This window comes from Rhinoderma darwinii, chromosome 4, assembly GCF_050947455.1.
Source record: "Rhinoderma darwinii isolate aRhiDar2 chromosome 4, aRhiDar2.hap1, whole genome shotgun sequence".
NCBI lineage: Eukaryota > Metazoa > Chordata > Amphibia > Anura > Rhinodermatidae > Rhinoderma > Rhinoderma darwinii.
Window position 1 is genome coordinate 164,792,273 of NC_134690.1, and position 18,668 is coordinate 164,810,940.

Consider the following 18,668-nt stretch of genomic DNA (forward strand, 5'->3'; position numbering starts at 1 on the left):
CATCAGTGAGCTGGTCTGTCTGCTCAGTCAGCAGCGGCTCCTGAGACATCACCTAAACCTAATAATGATCAAATCGACGGATTTGGCTGACGGCTGTGTCCTGCAGCTTTTATGTACAGTGATAGATAGAAGCTGCAGCAGGGAAACTGGGCATTTTTTTTTTTTTTAAATAAAAAAGTATAATACAAAAGACATTTTTATGCTAAAAAAACATATACATTTTATATATATATAAAAAAAAAAAGAAGCCACCAATGGAGTCCATAGCCTTTAAAAAACACTACCCACAACTCACAATTGATATAGTCAATTCTGTGTCTTTCTGCAATCCTGAGTTGCACTGAATACTGTAACAATATTTTACTTCTGGATTCGCCGATGCGGTTTTCTTAACCCCTCAATGACCGGCAATATGCCTTTTCACGGTGGTCATTAAGGGTACTTATGGCTCAGCACCGCCTTTTGACTGTGCTTTGTCATAAGTCAGGCACAAGTGGGTGTCTGCCATTTAACCCCTTACATGCCTCAATCAAGAGCGCCCGCTTCATCTAAGTGGTTTCAGTAGTAGGTGGATCCCTCTCTCACCCCATCAGCACCCCCGGATGTGATCGCGAGTGCTGATGGTTGCCATGACAGCCAAGGTCCTTTCAAAGGCCCCCAGGTCTGCTATCAATATATGCCAGAAGCAGGGCCTAATAGAAGCCAGTCAGTTTTATACTAGCCAGCAAAATACACTGCAATGCAGAAGAATTGCAGTGTATTATAAAAGCAATCAAAGGTCGCATAGCAAAGTCCTATAATGGTACTAAAAAAAAGTTACAAAATTGTTTAATAAAGTTAAAAAATAAATGAAAAATCCCAAGTAAAAAAAATTAAAAAGCAACTTTTTCCACTTCAAAATACTTTATCATGAAAAAACTAAAAATAAATTGAAAAAGCTACCGTATTTTTCGGACTATAAGACGCACCTGACTATAAGACGCACCCAGGTTTTAGACAACAGAAAATTCTTTACAAAGAAAAAACTATTGGTTAAAAAAAATAATTTGTTCAGTTTCACCACATTTCGAAAGCCATAAATTATATTTTTCCATCATTTGAGCGGCGTGAGGGCTTATTTTTTGCTGGACGAGCTGTAGCTTTTATTAGTACCATTTTTTTGGTACATACGATTTTTTTTATCACTTTTTATTTCATTCTTTTTTGCGCTATGGTGACCAAAAGACGATTCTGGGGTTTTAAACGTATTTTTTTTACACCGTTCACTGTGTGAGTAAAATAATGCTATATTGTAATAGTTTCAGACTTTTACGGATGCAGCAATACCAATTTTTTTTTTATTATTTTTTCATTTTGACATTGTGCTTGGGAAAAATGGGAAATGTTGTTTTTTTTAACTTTTAAATTTTTTTTACACTCCTGAAAATTTATTTAACTTGTATCTTTTTTACACATTTTATTAGTTCCCCTAGGGGACTTGAACCAGCGATCATTAGATCGCTGGTACAATACACTGCAATAAATGGATGAGTTAAGGAAACAGCTGTTTCCGTAACTCGACCATGTAAGCAGGAAGTGGCCGAAAGACAGCGGAGCCGGGTAAGATAGAACGGGGCACCGTTCTAGAGATGGATGCATCTATCTGACATTTATGACATAATCTGTGGATATATCATAAATGTCCTTCACGGGAAAACCACTATAAATGCCGTGATCGCTATTGACCGCTGCATTTAACTAGTTAAATGGCCAGGAACAGCGCCATCGCTGTTCCTGGCCGTTAGAGCAGCGTGTCAGAAGCGGACACCATACATCATCCCCTCCCCGCTCCATGATGTGCTGGCACATCACATGTCGGGAAGGGGTTAAGTAAGGATTAAGTAAGGAGCGGTCAGAGGGCCTGGTGCTGCTGGGTCCCCTGGCTGCCGACTATAAGACGCAGGGACTTTTTAGCAAGATTTATTCTTGCTAAAAACGGCGTATTATAGTCGGAAAAATAAGGTACCTATAATTGGAATTACGGTACATCGGTAACGACCCGATGTATAAAACTATTATGTTATTTAACCCGCCCTGTAAAAGCTGTAAAAAATAAAATAAAAAAACAATGCAAGGATTGCTGTTTTCTGTTCATGCCTCTTAAAAAAATGCAATAAAAAGTCGTAGGTACCTCAAAAACTACAAGTCAATTAGCCCTCATATAACTACAGATCTGCAGAAAAATAAAGTTATCTCTCTTAAAAATAATTTCTCTGCCATAACGCCCAAAGTAGGCTGGTCGCTAAAAGGTTAAGAGGAAAAGTATAAAGGAAGGACGTAATCTTCTGCTCTCTTTGGTACCTACTCCTGTGTTTGACTCAAAACACTATACCAATAGCTTCATGTGTGATTCCAGCCTAATACAGTGTCAGTAAAGTTCAGGGTCATACAAAGGGTTGATACATCATACAGATGAAGGACTGGTAAAGTTTGTCCAGTAGACACTGATATAACATTTTATATATTAATGTGATTATCAGATAAGATGCTAAATTAAAGTTTCTATCTAAGGGCCTGTTCACACCAGTGCTGGCCTCCGTTCATCTGTTCCATTCAACCTTTCCGTCAGAGGGACAGATGAACGGAAAGCCAAACGAAAACTTTCGCTTCCGTTTGCATTGTCATTGATTTCAATGGTATTTTTTCTCTTTCAGTTGGTATCAATTAGCCTCCATTCCGCTAGGTTTCCGTTTTTTCACGGAAACAATAGCGTAGTCGATTAAGCTATTGTTTTCGTGAAAAGAACAGAAACCTCTGGCTTCGTTTATCTGTTTCTCTGATGAAAAGGTTGAACGGAACAGATGAACGGAAACCAACACTGATGTGAACAGTCCATTAGCTAAGCAATCTCCAGAGGGAATATTTGCTATTTTAAGAACTTCATCAAAGGCTGTATTCACAATATTTGACAAAAAGTTTACAGATAATTTTTTATGCTATTACACGTACAGTGAAGGAAATAAGTATTTGATCCCTTGCTGATTTTGTAAGTTTGCCCACTGTCAAAGACATGAACAGTCTAGAATTTTTAGGCTAGGTTAATTTTACCAGTGAGAGATAGATTATATATATAAAAAAAAAAGAAAATCACATAGTCAAAATTATATATATTTATTTGCATTGTGCACAGAGAAATAAGTATTTGATCCCTTTGGCAAACAAGACTTAATACTTGGTGGCAAAACCCTTGTTGGCAAGCACAGCAGTCAGACGTTTTTTGTAGTTGATGATGAGGTTTGCACACATGTTAGATGGCATTTTGGCCCACTCCTCTTTGCAGATCATCTGTAAATCATTAAGATTTCGAGGCTGTCGCTTGGCAACTCGGATCTTCAGCTCCCTCCATAAGTTTTCGATGGGATTAAGGTCTGGAGACTGGCTAGGCCACTCCATGACCTTAATGTGCTTCTTTTTGAGCCATTCCTTTGTTGCCTTGACTGTATGTTTCGGGTCATTGTCGTGCTGGAAGACCCAGCCACGAGCCATTTTTAAAGTCCTGGTGGAGGGAAGGAGGTTGTCACTCAGGATTTGACGGTACATGGCTCCATCCATTCTCCCATTGATGCGGTGAAGTAGTCCTGTGCCCTTAGCAGAGAAACACCCACAAAGCATAATGTTTCCACCTCCATGCTTGACAGTAGGGACGGTGTTCTTTGGGTCATAGGCAGCATTTCTCTTCCTCTAAACACGGCGAGTTGAGTTAATGCCAAAGAGCTCAATTTTAGTCTCATCTGACCACAGCACCTTCTCCCAATCACTCTCAGAATCATCCAGATGTTCATTTGCAAACTTCAGACGGGCCTGTACATGTGCCTTCTTGAGCAGGGGGACCTTGCGGGCACTGCAGGATTTTAATCCATTACGGCGTAATGTGTTACCAATGGTTTTCTTGGTGACTGTGGTCCTAGCTGCCTTGAGATCATTAACAAGTTCCCCCCGTGTAGTTTTCGGCTGAGCTCTCACCTTCCTCAGGATCAAGGATACCCCACGAGGTGAGATTTTGCATGGAGCCCCAGATCGATGTCGATTGACAGTCATCTTGTATGTCTTCCATTTTCTTACTATTGCACGAACAGTTGTCTCCTTCTCACCCAGCGTCTTACTTATGGTTTTGTAGCCCATTCCAGCCTTGTGCAGGTCTATGATCTTGTCCCTGACATCCTTAGAAAGCTCTTTGGTCTTGCCCATGTTGTAGAGGTTAGAGTCAGACTGATTAATTGAGTCTGTGGACAGGAGTCTTTTATACAGGTGACCATGTAAGACAGCTGTCTTTAATGCAGGCACCAAGTTGATTTGGAGCGTGTAACTGGTCTGGAGGAGGCTGAACTCTTAATGGTTGGTAGGGGATCAAATACTTATTTCTCTGTGCACAATGCAAATAAATATATATAATTTTGACTGTGATTTTCTTTTTTTTTTTTTTATATATAATCTTTCTCTCACTGGTAAAATTAACCTAGCCTAAAAATTCTAGACTGTTCATGTCTTTGACAGTGGGCAAACTTACAAAATCAGCAAGGGATCAAATACTTATTTCCTTCACTGTAAATACTGTTGAACAATAGGACTGAAGAGTTCACTGTTTGTAAATAATTTGCTAACTCCTAAACATAGGATGCAAGATGTTTATCAGGCCATACATATTAAATAGTTGCCATTGGAAAGATTTGTAAGCTGACAGTTAGCCTACATTTTTTTTACAGCTATCACACGTCCTGTTCTGACGCTCTGGCAGAGGATTCTGCTCCTAGAGGGAGGTATATGGACAGTGATATCAGGGGATCCCTCTTGCATTTAACTAGTTAAATGGCCAGGAACAGCGCCATCGCTGTTCCTGGCCGTTGGAGCAGCGTGTCAGAAGCTGACACCTGCAGTGTATGGAGCGGGCTCAGCGCGTGAGCCCGCTCCATACATCATCCCCTCCCCGCTCCATGATGTGCTGGCACATAACGGGTCGGGAAGGGGTTAAGTAAGGCCTGTTCTGACACTCAGATCTCTGGCCAGGGACTCCGCTTTTAGGGAGCCCCTGAGGTCACTGTCCATATATGGACAGTGACGATAGGGGCTCCTCCTGGAGAGGAATCCCCGGCAAGAGCGTCGGCAATGCTCTAGCCGGTGATTCCGATCCAGTTGGAGCCACTGACGACACTGTCCATAAATGGACAGTGACATTAGGGGCTCACTCTAGGAGCGCATACCCCGGCCACAGCGTTGCCAACGTTCTGGCCGTGGATTCTGCTTCGGGAGGAGCCTCTTACATCATATATGGACAGTGACGTCAAGGGCTTTTCCAGGAGTGGTGGCCAGAGATTTTGCGATGCTCCGCTTCTAGATGGAGGCCCTGAAGTAACTTTCCAATAGCGCTCAAATTTGCGCTATGTCCAAGGAGTCCTCGGCTAGGATCAGTTTTTACCGACCGTTACAAGGATTGATTCATGAAAAACGTCTGTAAAAAAAACTGAAACATTGAGTTCTATGGGAGCAGTCAGGCCTTGAAAACGGCCAATAATAGGACATGTCCTATTTTTTGACCGCCAGTGTTCACAAGCCGTTGAAAAAACGTCCGTGTGAATTCACCCAGAGAGCTTGATTGTTCTTAAAATGTCAGTGAGACGTTGTCGTATGAATGTAGCCTTATATGCACTGTAAAAACTGCAAAAAACAGTGTTTATTCTAAATTTGCAGTGTTACTTTATTCTGTCTCCTCGAAAGCTGTAATTTCTAAAATAATAGCAAAAACCTTAAAATCTAGTGACATTATTAGAAAAATAAATTCAGTTAGGAGAAAAAGGTCAAATAAAGTCTATGTAGTGGTACCTGAAAAATGTTTGGGATGGTCCTGGACATGTTATATCAAAAAAGCTGTCCACTCTCACAGAGGAAATTTAGCAGGATAGCTAAATGCATTGAAATTAGTTCAAATGCTTTTGTATATACTGAGTGTGATATTGCTGCTAAAATATTCATGCAAGGCTTTTATGTTAATACTTTTGTAAGGCATTTTACTCGCATAAGTTTTTTCCTTATATGAAAGACAAAGAAAGTCCACAAAACAACAGTTAGGCCATGTTCCCACTTTCAGAATTTGAACTAACATCCAATGTATATACTACATTCTGTCACGATCCGTGGGTATGTGGACCCACTAGGCCGCACCGCCGTAGTGGAGTAGCAGCTGGCCAAACAACTGTCTATACAAAGTACTAGTACAAGAGTACCTTTGATAGTCCAGACAGTAGCAGAGGCTTAGTCAGAGATGAACTTGAAGGCAGATGACGCCCCACGTGGCGGAAGATATCAGGCGTGGCAGATGACACCAGACATGGTGTGAGACAGCAGGCGTGATAGGTGGCACAACGCGACTCCAACACTCTTAAGGCACATGAACAAATACAGCACGGGATACAGGATACAGGTATCAGGGCACGGGAAAAGGATAACACTAAGGGACCATTTGCTAAGACTAATATGGGTATACACAACAACGCTCAGGCAAGGAGTGAAAGGGCAGAGCCCTTTTTATAGTCCAGGGTGATTAGGGCTGATTGGTGATATTTTTCATGTGTGTGCACTGGCCCTTTAAGGCTGGGCACGAGCGCGTGCGCGCACCCTAGAGGATGCTGCAGAGTGGAAGTGAGTGCTGGCTTCTCCTAGGAAGGAGATGCCGGCCAGCACTCGCAAGTCCATGGCCGCGGTCGTCGAGGTGTAAGTTGGAACGACGGTCCGCGGTCGTGGACGCTACATATTCACATGCTCCGCAAAAAATATATGGGCAGATTATCCACTAGAATAATGAACATGTTTTTTTTATACTCGATTCCACACAGTAAATCTGTGGATTCCCCTTAAGTATCAGCCTCAGATTTCTGCCGCGGGTTCTTTGTGAACTACACGTCATGATTTACCATAGACAAATCCTGAACATGTGAACACAGCTTACAGAATGGTTTCCTCATCCTGACTACAAAAGCTTGAGAGCCTTCATGCCTCAATGTGTATGTAACCATACATGCAATTTTAATTGATGGAGCACACCATATTTTACACATAACTGATAAAAATCTACACATATATATAGCAACTGAATGGGCACATTGAACTCTTAAAGCATACATGCCATTTCAGGTGGCTTTTCAGAATAAGCTGTCATATGTGTACATGATTAATAACACTATTATATTACATAGGTATATTACATTGTTTCTTATATTCACTTGTACTATTGATTTATGTAAAGTTTGTTCAAAGTAAAGTCTATTTAATATGCAAGAAATTTAGATCTCAAAGAAAACAAAGCCCAGAGCCATCAGAATATAGAAGGAGCTAGGGAACGTATGCATCACCTGAGATCCAAAGGATTGTCAAAAAAGCCCCAGCAGTAATTATTAAGGCCTGCTGACTTACTTTGAGGTTTATTGAGCCTTGTTTCCAAATAAAGAGTGGTGGAGTTTACTACATTGTTTTAAGATTATGATGTAAAAAGTTTATTATTTTCCAATTTTAACAAATATAGTAAACAAAGGTTAGTCCAAGTTCACAATTGTTTTTTTTTCCTGCAATATATTTGAAAAAATAAAGTAAACTGCTCAAATGCTCAAATTTAATAGTTTCTGTTGAATGTGCCAAAGTGCATCAATTTACTTCATCGGTTTTGTTTCGATCAGCTTTATGAGATCTATCATGTTCTTTTCAGGTCAATGGTTGATGGTTTGGAGAATTTATGCAAATTGATGTCAATCCATTTAGATCAGTTGCATAGACAAGTGTAAATCCAGCCCTTCACAAGACATTCATGAGGCTCAAAAAAATATAAATAGTAATTCTGGAATATAAGTTTTATTAGTCCTACCAAGCTGAACAAGTTGAGCTCGTGTATTTATTATCAAAATGTCCTCTTGTAGTAATTTTTTTCTTGTTTTGATGTAACCTTATTGAATTCTTTCCCTTTTCCAGGTCCAAGACATGGTTCATGGAGTGACCACAGAAGAAAGCCAGACAGCTCTGCAGAACCATGGTTGGAATGTCCAGAAAGCTATCCAGTACCTAAAGGTATCCAAAACCTTGGCATAATAGGAAACTGTATTATAATATAGATTGGTCATATCTCCTGAATACTGTGCACAACTTCTCACATGTTGTTTTGTTTTTTTGTTTGTTTCTTAACTCCATTGTATTCGCAATATGTATATATACATACTACGTGGCATTGCCCCGTGCAGCTGGCATGTGCTCATACAGTACATACACCACTTTAGAGGGAACCTGCACCAGCATTTTACTGATTAAACCAGCAATACCAGGGGGTAGTGGGTGAAATATAATTTCTATTTAACCTAAAATTGTCTTCTTAGTCGGCTCTGTAGCTTTAGTATTCCGTTTTTGAGTGTCCCCACACCGTATGCAAATGAGTATAAAAGAGTAGTTTTACGCAGCGTATCTGACCCGTGTGAACCCGGCCATAATGTGTTCCCTGCTAACCCGTGCCCTTATTAAAAAATGAATGAAAATGAAAAAAAAAAATGTAAATATATAAAATGAGGGGGAAAAAAGAAAGCCCCTTTTGCATAGAAAGTTCTCACCTCTTCAGACATTTTGCGTGACACGAAACATTCCACACGTACCTCAGAACAGCACCATCATAAAGTAGAACTTGCCCATAAAAAACAAAGTCTCATAGATCTACGTCGATCAAAAAATACACGCGGGATGCCAAGAGGAAAGAATAAAAAAATTGTACTATCTTCAAGGTCAAAAATGGCCATGTTTCTAATGGGTTAACCCCAATGTTGCCATTATATGAGGGAAATGATGGGGTCACTATTAATGTGAGGCACAAGGTATTATGAATTTTGAACCCTCCTGTGCCTCACATTAATAGTAATTAACCCCATTATGTACCTCACATATTAACCCAATGTTGTCCATTATGACTGAGGAACATGGTGGGGTTAATTACTATTAATGTAAGGCACATGGAGGTTAAAATTGATAACACCATATGCGTTACATCAGAAAATGGAAGGACTTATTATTATTTTTAATGTTCACAAAGTATAGTTTTGGTATCGATCGCAATACTACACAAAGTATCAGTGTCGAAGTCTAAATTCGGGTATCGTGACAACCCTAGATGCAATACAGCCCCTTCCCTGAGACCAGAGGTAACAGGGACGATGCATGTGTATATGGTGTTGGTATCCTGCCTTATCTAGGCCTCCAGCAGTACAATAGATCTTAAATCGCCCACCCTCTAATGATAATGACATGACTCTGCTCATCTTATCTCAATCTATACAGTAAACCTGACAAGTGAACTACAGAAAACACGAACCTATTGTGTCTTCTCTAGCAGCCAGTGTGAAAACTGGAATATTTCTAGATTATTCTTTTGTGTAGATACACATATCACACCAAAAGTTAAAAATAATTATGTTCCGAATAAATAACAAGTTTAAAGTATGTCATTTTCTGATGATACATTACCTTTAAAAATGATCTGTTAAAAAACATGTGAACAAATAAAATCCTATTACTTATGCTCTTAGTAATTCTCTAGAACCAGAATGCTTACAAACAGCAATTCAAAATGGAAAATTGATGCAATACAAGTTTGTTGTATACACTGTGTAATTTACATAAAATAATAGTAATAGCCATAGATAGAAAATGTATGATATGTTGGTATGATATGAGCCTTACAATATATGCAATACAACATTCCTTGGAAGGGCCCTTCGTATTCTACTTTATTAAATTATCTATTATGGCTAATACTGTTATTTTAGATACCGTATTTTATGGACAATAGGACGCGCACTGGACCATAAATTGTAGAAAACAAGAGGAGAAAAAAAAGGTTTTGCCTTTAACTGTACATTCCCTGGGTAATATTGAGACAATAGGGTACCACGTTGCCCCATAACAATGTCAGACACAGAAATACAAGATATTGGCAGCTATAGTGCTCTCACCCTGCCCTGAACACACCAGACATCAGAGATGTGGAGAGGCAGGGGTTAATAGTGTTGAATGTCTAGAAGGTCCTTGCAGATTAGTACCTGCACGGATTTACTGTGCTGCGTGTACAAATGTCTGTGTTATTTGCTCACTGAACAGTCAGATTTGACAGAAGTCTGTGTGTAAGATGTGACTGTTCAGTGAGCAGATAACACAGATCTTTTACACCGCACAGGAAATGCTGCGGCCATTACACTGCGCTGCAAGGCGCTCGGAGCTCAGTCTCCTGCTCCTGGCATCTGTTTGCCTTCAGGAGATAAGCCGCAGCAGAAGATTACAGCACCGATTCTAAGATATAAACTACGTCCAAAAAATACGGTAAATTTTAGTGCCCTCTTATGCCAGTTTATTACTGCTGGGACATTAATAATTTCCACTTTCTGTGGATCCAAATTACCCATCTCATCATTGTCCACATCATGACAGTGATGTGTGTACATACGTGCAATTTGATGAGTGTTGTAATGATGTACCATCACATGGGTGCTGCAGTCCTTGGGCCTGTACCTTTAAAGAGGCTCTGTCACCAGATTTTGCAACCCCTATCTGCTATTGCAGCAGATCGGCGCTGCAATGTAGATTACAGTAACGTTTTCATTTTTAAAAAACGAGCATTTTTGGCCAAGTTATGACCATTTTTGTAGTTATGCAAATGAGGCTTGCAAAAGTACAACTGGGCGTGTTTAAAAGTAAAAGTCCAAGTGGGCGTGTATTATGTGCATACATCGGGGCGTTTTTACTACTTTTACTAGCTGGGCGTTCTGACGAGAAGTATCATCCACTTCTCTTCAGAACGCCCAGCTTCTGCCAGATCACGCTGTGACGTCACTCACAGGTCCTGCATCGTGTCAGACGAGCGAGGACACATCGGCACCAGAGGCTACAGTTGATTCTGCAGCAGCATCGGCGTTTGCAGGTAAGTAGCTACATCGACTTACCTGCTAACGCCGATGCTGCTGCAGAATCAACTGAAGCCTCTGGTGCTGATGTGTCCTCGCTCGTCTGACACGATGCAGGACCTGTGAGTGACGTCACAGCGTGATCTGGCAGAAGCTGGGCGTTCTGAAGAGAAGTGGATGATACTTCTCGTCAGAACGCCCAGCTAGTAAAAGTATTAAACACGCCCCGATGTACGCACATAATACACGCCCACTTGGACTTTTACTTTTAAACACGCCCAGTTGTACTTTTGCAAGCCTCATTTGCATAACTACAAAAATGGTCATAACTTAATAATAATAATAAAAACGTTACTGTAATCTACATTGCAGCGCCGATCTGCTGCAATAGCAGATAGGGCTTGCAAAATCTGGTGACAGAGCCTCTTTAAGCACTGATAACTCAATAAAGTAAGTTATTCAAATGATGCTCTATACAGATCTCTCCCCCAAACTGAGCTCGCAATGTAATTTCCCTGTCTCCGGTATACCAGTGCCAGATGTAGATGATGCCAATTGACCTATCAGTATGTTCTTGTTGTGTGGAGGGAAATTGAAGTAGGTTGAGGAAACTGACACAAACCACAGGGTGAACATACAAACTTCGTGCAGATGTTGTTTTTTGATAACTTCAAGCCCAGGCCGTCAGTACTACAAGGCAACAGGTCTAACCACTGAGCCGAATTGCCTTTTAGGCCTGATTCACACGAGTAATGCGCATCTCGGACGTGAAAAACTGCCATTTTTCACGTCCAAGGTGCATCCGTGCTCAGCGCTGCGGGACGCGCTGTCACGCATCCACCATAGTTGAGAGTCTATGGAGTGATGCGTGAAAAGATAGGACATGTCCTATTTTCCCACGGACCCTTCACACGGTCCGTTGAAACAACAGCTGTGTGAACGGCCACATTGAATTACACAGGTCCGTGGGACGGCCATTGTTTCAACGGCCGTCCCACGGACGTTTAACACATTCGTGTGAATCAGGCCTCATACTGTAAACGTGCTCTTAACCGCAAGAGATAATCTCTTTCTCTGGATGTATTATTTATATTATCTTTATTAACAGAATTCAAAATGGCATTTTAGCTTTGGTGGAATTAGACAGATCTTTTGTAATCTTTCATTGTGTTGTAGGTTGAGCAGCTTTTCTGTCTCGGACTGAAGACCCGAGTGGAGTGTCATAAAGTCTTGGAGACATTTGACTGGAATCTGGAAACTGCTAGCTCTCACCTGCTGGAGTCCTACAACAGTTCTCAACAAAAGTAAGTGGATTATACTACCCCCAGCAACTTGATTCTATTTGCTCTTCCAGTGGTCAGCAATCTGCCACATTATGGACTGAAATGCAGCCTTTGACGCTATTCATAGCTGCATCTCTCAAAAAGAAGCTTTTTATAGTTCACACTTCTGAGGGTTGTTCTGGCAACATTTTTCAAATGCTACAGTGCCGCAAATCCCCATGCGCTGTCCTTAGCCAAGTAGAAGTTACATGTCAGCAAAGGGCTGGGTGATTATGACTTAAATCAAAACCACGATTAAGTGAACATGCAACCTCGATACGATTAATGAACGATTACTTAGGCCACACCCCTTTCCACATGTCACGCCCCCTATTTCATGCTATGCCATTGAATTAATACATATATCTGTGCCTGCTATATACCACTATATATAATATACCCCCTGACACTGCCCCACGCAGTATAGTGCCCCCATACAGTATAATACCCCACAGCTGTCCCCACATAGTATAATGCCCCCATAGTGTTCCACACGGTATAATGCCCCCATAGCTGCCCCCACGCAGTATCATACAGTATAATGCCCCACAGCTGCCACCCCCAAAGTATAATGCCCCCACAGCTGTCCCCACACAGTGTAATGCCCCATTAGCTGCCCCCACACAGTATAATGCCCCCATAGTGTCCCACACACGGTATAACGTCCCCATAGCTGCCTCCACGCAGCATAATGCACCCATAACTACCCCAACGTAGTATAATGCCTATTCAGCTGCCCTGCACACAGTATAGTGCACCCCATAGCTGCCCCCAGAGAGTATAATGCACCCATAGCTGCCCTCCACAGAGTATAAAGCCACCCACAGCTGCCACACACAGTAAAATGCCCCCATAGCTGCCCCCTCACAGCCCCAATAGTGCTAAATAAAAATAATAAAATACATACTCACCTAACCCCTTTCCCACGTGACTGGAGGAGATCTCTCTGCTCCTCCGCTCTGTGTGGCGTGGCACAGAGAGGCGCAATAACGTCACTGCCCCGTGCCTGTCTGTGTCGAGCGGCTCACTGCGAAATGCGCAAGTTGAAATTGGTTACCTGCGCTGAATTTTTTTTTTTTCTTCGATTAATTGCCGAGCCCTAAAATCAGGTACAGCTCACATGTAACTGCGTCCTTCTGTGAGACAAGTCAGAGTATTGAGCTAGACATTTTAATTGCAAGACTGTTAAATGATTTTCCACTTTGGGGGAAGTAAAGCCATTTATCTGTTTACTAAAATGATTTCATATTGTGTTATTGCAAAACTGTGCCAATATTCTTTGGCTAGCAGTCCCCAGTTTCCGCTTGTCGGTCAGCGATCATTGGTTGAACACCACCCTCTACATGCTCTGTGCATGATGAAAATTAAACCGAATATTGGTCATTACTATATAGAATATGGTCATTGTTATAGTCCGCGTCACCGGATCTAACTTATTTTACTATATGAAGTTTGCAAAGTGTATTGGGCTTAATTTTAAAGTTTGAAATTTTTTCTAGGTCAGATCTGATGTTTTCTTTCCTCTGTTATTTTATTTTGCAGGCGATGATGCAACATCTTTCTGACGGTGACTCAAATGCACAACTTTAATCTACCTGGACTAGTTTGCTCAAGGCATTCATTGACTGAAGGGGACATTACGGTGTGCCCCTTATCTCAGAACCTGCCCGTACAGGGGGTTCTTCCTCCCTGAAGAGTCAGTTGTTAAACCAACCCAGTGTTCTGCTACATGGACATGTGATAATGTTGCATTTTTCTTTTAATGTGTTTTCCCCTTGTTGTTTATTTGAAAAAAATAATAGTTGTTTTTATAAAAAAAAAGATGTGTAATTTTAATATATAAATATATATATATGAAAATATATATAAATGTAAGATATAAAATTTATTTGAAAAAAACAGAATTTTGTGGGTTACCCGTCTGCTCTTTTATTGGAATAGGATGTTTTCATGATTGGAAATCAATGAATATAACAATTTTTAATATGTACCTACATAAATCAGCAGTACATTTCAATATATGATCTTTTACAATATTTGTTATTAGGAGAATGTGGCATCGTCCTCATCTTCCAGCAGCCTTTAGTTTCCCTTTCCCTGTTGCACTCCAGCTGTTGTGAAACTACAAATCCCAGCATGCCAGGACTGCAAAATGCTTTCTTATTTCAGCCAAAGGTTATCCTGTCCGGTCAATAATAGTAGTACCAATAATACCAGCAGTGGTAGACACATATGGAGGCACCACATTAGTACCAATCATATCAGCAGTGGTAGACACATATAGAGGCACCAGCAGTAGTCCACACATAGTGATACCAGCAGTAGTACTAATAATACTGGCAGTAGTACACACCTAGTGGCACCAGCAGTAGTATCAATAATACCAGCAGTAGTAGTACCCACCTAGTGGCACCAGCACGAGTACACACTTAGGGTATGTTCACACGGCCTATTTACGGACGTAAATCGGGCGTTTTTGCCCCGAATTACGCCCGAAAATAGCGCCTCAATAGCGCTGACAAACATCTGCCCATTGAAAGCAATGGGCAGACGTTTGTCTGTTCACACGAGGCGTATATTTACGCGCCGCTGTCAAATGACGGCGCGTAACTAGACGCCCGCGTCAAAGAAGTGACCTGTCACTTCTTTGGCCGTAATTGGAGCCGCTATTCATTGACTCCAATGAATAGCAGCGCTAATTACGGCCGTAATTGACGCGGCGTTCAAGCGCCTGCACATGCCGGTACGGCTGAAATTACGGGGATGTTTTCAGGCTGAAACATCCCCGTCATTTCAGCCGTTACGGACCCCCGCCGTGTGAACATACCCTTAGTGGTACCAGTAGTAGTACCAATTGTACAAGCAGTAGTACCAATAGTACTAGCGGTAGTACACGCGTATTGTGGCTGCAGCCGGCCGTGCCTCACTGACTTATAGTGACTCAGTACAATGCAGTTTTGTGGCAGGAGCTGTCTTACTAATACAGCATATATGTACCATTGTCCCATTACTATCTATACATAAACATGTAGCATCAGAACAGAAATGGTTATATAATCAATTGGGGCCTCCATTATAGATATACAGGGAAAGTCACCCAGCTTTGCACTATGCAGTGAGAATTCCAATATTGCTGCATAATTAGGCAGAGTTGCTTTTCAGAATCTTTGGAAAGCTTGGTAACAACCACTGTGGAGGCATGCTGGAGATGACACTGGATATGTAGTATATACTCACAGTTGTCCTGTTACTATATGTATATAAACCAAATAGTATAAGGGGGGTATTGTGTATGATCGTAGCCTTGGGGGTACTTAGATGTAAGTTAATTGACTTAGAAATAATGAAAAACACTGGTGTGTGTGTGTGTGTGTGTGTGTGTATATATATATATGTGTGTGTGTGTGTGTGTGTGTGTGTGTGTGTGTGTGTGTGTGTGTGTGTGTATATATATATATATATATATACACACAGAATAAAAATATGTTCCAAGTGTAGCCTCCATTACATCTCCACAGAGGTTGTTACCCAGCTTTCGCATACTGCGGAATGCATGATCTGCCTAGTTATGCATTGATAAATCCTCAACTCTCATATCTAGTAGCATAACTAGTCAAATTTGCTATTCAGGAACCAGGAAAAGCTGGGTATGAATCCATGTGAAGCTGTACTGGCAAATCTGCCTAGTTGTTCAGTCATAAATCCTCCATACTGTAGCATAGCCAGGCAGATTTGCCATTCAGGGCCCTAGAAAAGTTAGGTAACAAACCATGTGGAAATGTAACAGACTGCTGAATATGGCTGGGCGATTATTCATTGAACATGTAACCTCGATTACGATTAATGAACGATTATTTAGGCCACACCCCTTTTTGTGTATCATGCCCCCTATTTGCATGCTACACCACTGAATTAATATTTATGCCCTGAGCGTACTGTATACTACTGTATATAATATAGCCCCTGACACTGTCCCACACAGTATATTGCCTCCATAGTGCTCCTCACACAGTATAATGCCCCCATAACTGCCCCCTCACAGTATGATGCCCCTATAACTGCCCTCCACACAGTATAATGCCCCTATAGATGCCCTCCGCACAGTATAATGCCCCCCATAGCTGCCCCCACACAGTATAATGCCCCCATAACTGCCCCCTCACAGTATAATTCCCCTATAACTGTCCTCCAAACAGTATAATGCTCCTATAGATGCCCTCCGCACAGTATAATGCACCCCATAGCTGCCCCCAAACAGTATAATGCCCCCATAGCAGCCCTCTACACAGTATAATACTCTCATAACTGCCCTCCACACAGTATAACGTCCCCCATAGCTGCCTCACTGTATAATGCCCCTCAGCTCCCCCACCACAGTATAATGCCCCCATAGCTGACCCCACACAGCCCCAATAGTGCCTAATAAAATACCTAACCCCGTTCCAACGACGAGTGGAGAAGATCCCTCTGCTCCTCCGGTCTGTGTTGCTCGGCGCAGACAGGCGCGATGACATCATTGCCTCGCGCTAGTATGCGCCCAGCCATGAGCGTCTGGCGATACATAGTGAATGGTAGAGCAAGGGCCTTATGGCTCCCTACTTTACCATTGGATTCATCTGTATCTGCTCCCTGAGGACTCAGATACAGTTGAAACCGGAATTAAAAAAACAAACAAAAAAAACCCAAAGTGACGGAGGTTAATTGCGCTGAATTTCGGTTTCGCTGCCGTACTGCTGAATACTCAATATATAAAAATAAATTCTCCATTCCTAAATTGTGCCATAGCTAAGAAGATGTGCCTTTCAGGATCCTGATAAAGCTGGTTGATAAACCATGTGGAGCTGTAATAGGGACTGCTGCATACTAAATTTATCTAAATATATCTCTCTCCTTACTCTCAAATCATGCTATAGCTAGGCAGATTTGCCTTTCAGGAACTTGGGTAAGCTAGGTTACTTGCATAATAAAAGGGAATGTTCATAAGTGGCATTTTCTTGTGTTTATTTTGAAATTTTTTTTAAAATATTTTCCCAAAATTTGTACTCAAAAACATGTAAAATAGTCTCTATTTGCCCTCCTCACACTTAGGGGGAGTTCACACAGAGTTTTTTTTACGCGGAAACAGCACCGCAAAACTCGCCAAAAAGACTGCCGAAAATGCCTCCCATTGATTTCAATGGGAGGCAAAGGCGTTTTTTTCCCGTGAGCCGAAAAAACCGTCTCGCGGGAAAAAGAAGGGACATGCCCTATCTTCAGGCTTTTACGCCTCTCACCTCTCACTGACATCAATGGGAGGCAGAGAAAGAGTATTTCGCGAAAATCGGCGTGCAGGCAGAGGAAAATCTGCCTTAAAATCAAACTGAATTTTGTGGCAGATTTTCCTCCTGCAAAAAACTCAGTGTGAACCCAGCCTAATTCAACACAAAGTAAATGTAAACAGGCTATGTTCACACGGAGTATTTTGCCTAGTTTTTTGACGTGGAAACCGCGTCGCAAAACTCGGCAAAAACGGCCCGAAAACGCTTCCCATTGATTTCAATGGGAGGCGTCGGCGTCTTTTTCCCGCGAGCAGTAAAACTGCCTCGCGGGAAAAAGAAGCGACATGCCCTATCTTCGGGCGCTTCCGCCTCTGACCTCCCATTGACTTCAATGGGAGGCAGAGAAAGCGTATTTCGCGCTGTTTTATGCCCGCGGCGCTCAATGGCCGCGGGCGAAAAACGGCGCGAAAATCGGCGTGCAGGGAGAGGAATATCTGCCTCAAACTTCCAAACGGAATTTTGAGGCAGATATTCCTCCTGCAAAATACCCCGTGTGAACATAGCCTAAAACTCCTCTTTTCCAGGTGTAATTCCTGCCTTGGAGACGCTTCAGTTCCTTCATCATTGCCCAGTGTACCATATAGTCAATGGTTCTATACCCCACTCCTTTTTTCTGTCATTCTGGTGTGCACTGCTGATACCAGGCTGAAAGCGCTCCCTTTTTCTCTGCAAGATTTCAGAAAAACAACGCTAAAAGTCTTGCAGGCTCATCTATAGGGGACATTTTTATAAATGTAGTTATATTTTTATGTTTTGAAGGTTCTTGTCCCTTTAAGAAAGGTGACAGAATTTATTGCTGAGACTTTGGTTAGAATCTCCTCTCTTTCCAATTCAACTCGTACGGCTCTATAGTTGAAGTCCTGGTCAGGGGACATGGGGTCCTAAACATGGCCGGCCTTAGATATGTTTGACCAGTGTGGTGGCACAGGGCGCCAGCCGCCACACTGCAAGAGGGGAGCCAGCGGGTGTGTGTATCCCCGCGCCGTTGCAACTACCAGCGGGGATACACACACTAACTGCAGTCGCCTTTCCACCCAGGCGCTTCTTCACTTAGTGGCCGTCGTTACCGCTGT

At 41.9% G+C, this 18,668-nt stretch overlaps 1 protein-coding gene across 5 annotated transcripts in view; it reads left to right on the forward strand.

Moving 5' to 3' along the window:
• Nucleotides 1–14,181, forward strand: part of TNK2 (tyrosine kinase non receptor 2) — a 297,927-nt gene extending 283,746 nt beyond the window's left edge. For all 5 annotated transcript variants that reach the window (XM_075861814.1, XM_075861815.1, XM_075861811.1 and 2 more), the window contains 3 exons: nucleotides 7,993–8,088; nucleotides 12,132–12,259; nucleotides 13,820–14,181. In XM_075861814.1, the coding sequence (XP_075717929.1) occupies nucleotides 7,993–8,088; nucleotides 12,132–12,259; nucleotides 13,820–13,826 (231 nt within the window). In that variant the 3' untranslated portion in view covers nucleotides 13,827–14,181. The remainder of the gene's footprint in view (nucleotides 1–7,992; nucleotides 8,089–12,131; nucleotides 12,260–13,819) is intronic.
• The last annotated feature ends 4,487 nt before the right edge of the window (nucleotides 14,182–18,668 follow it).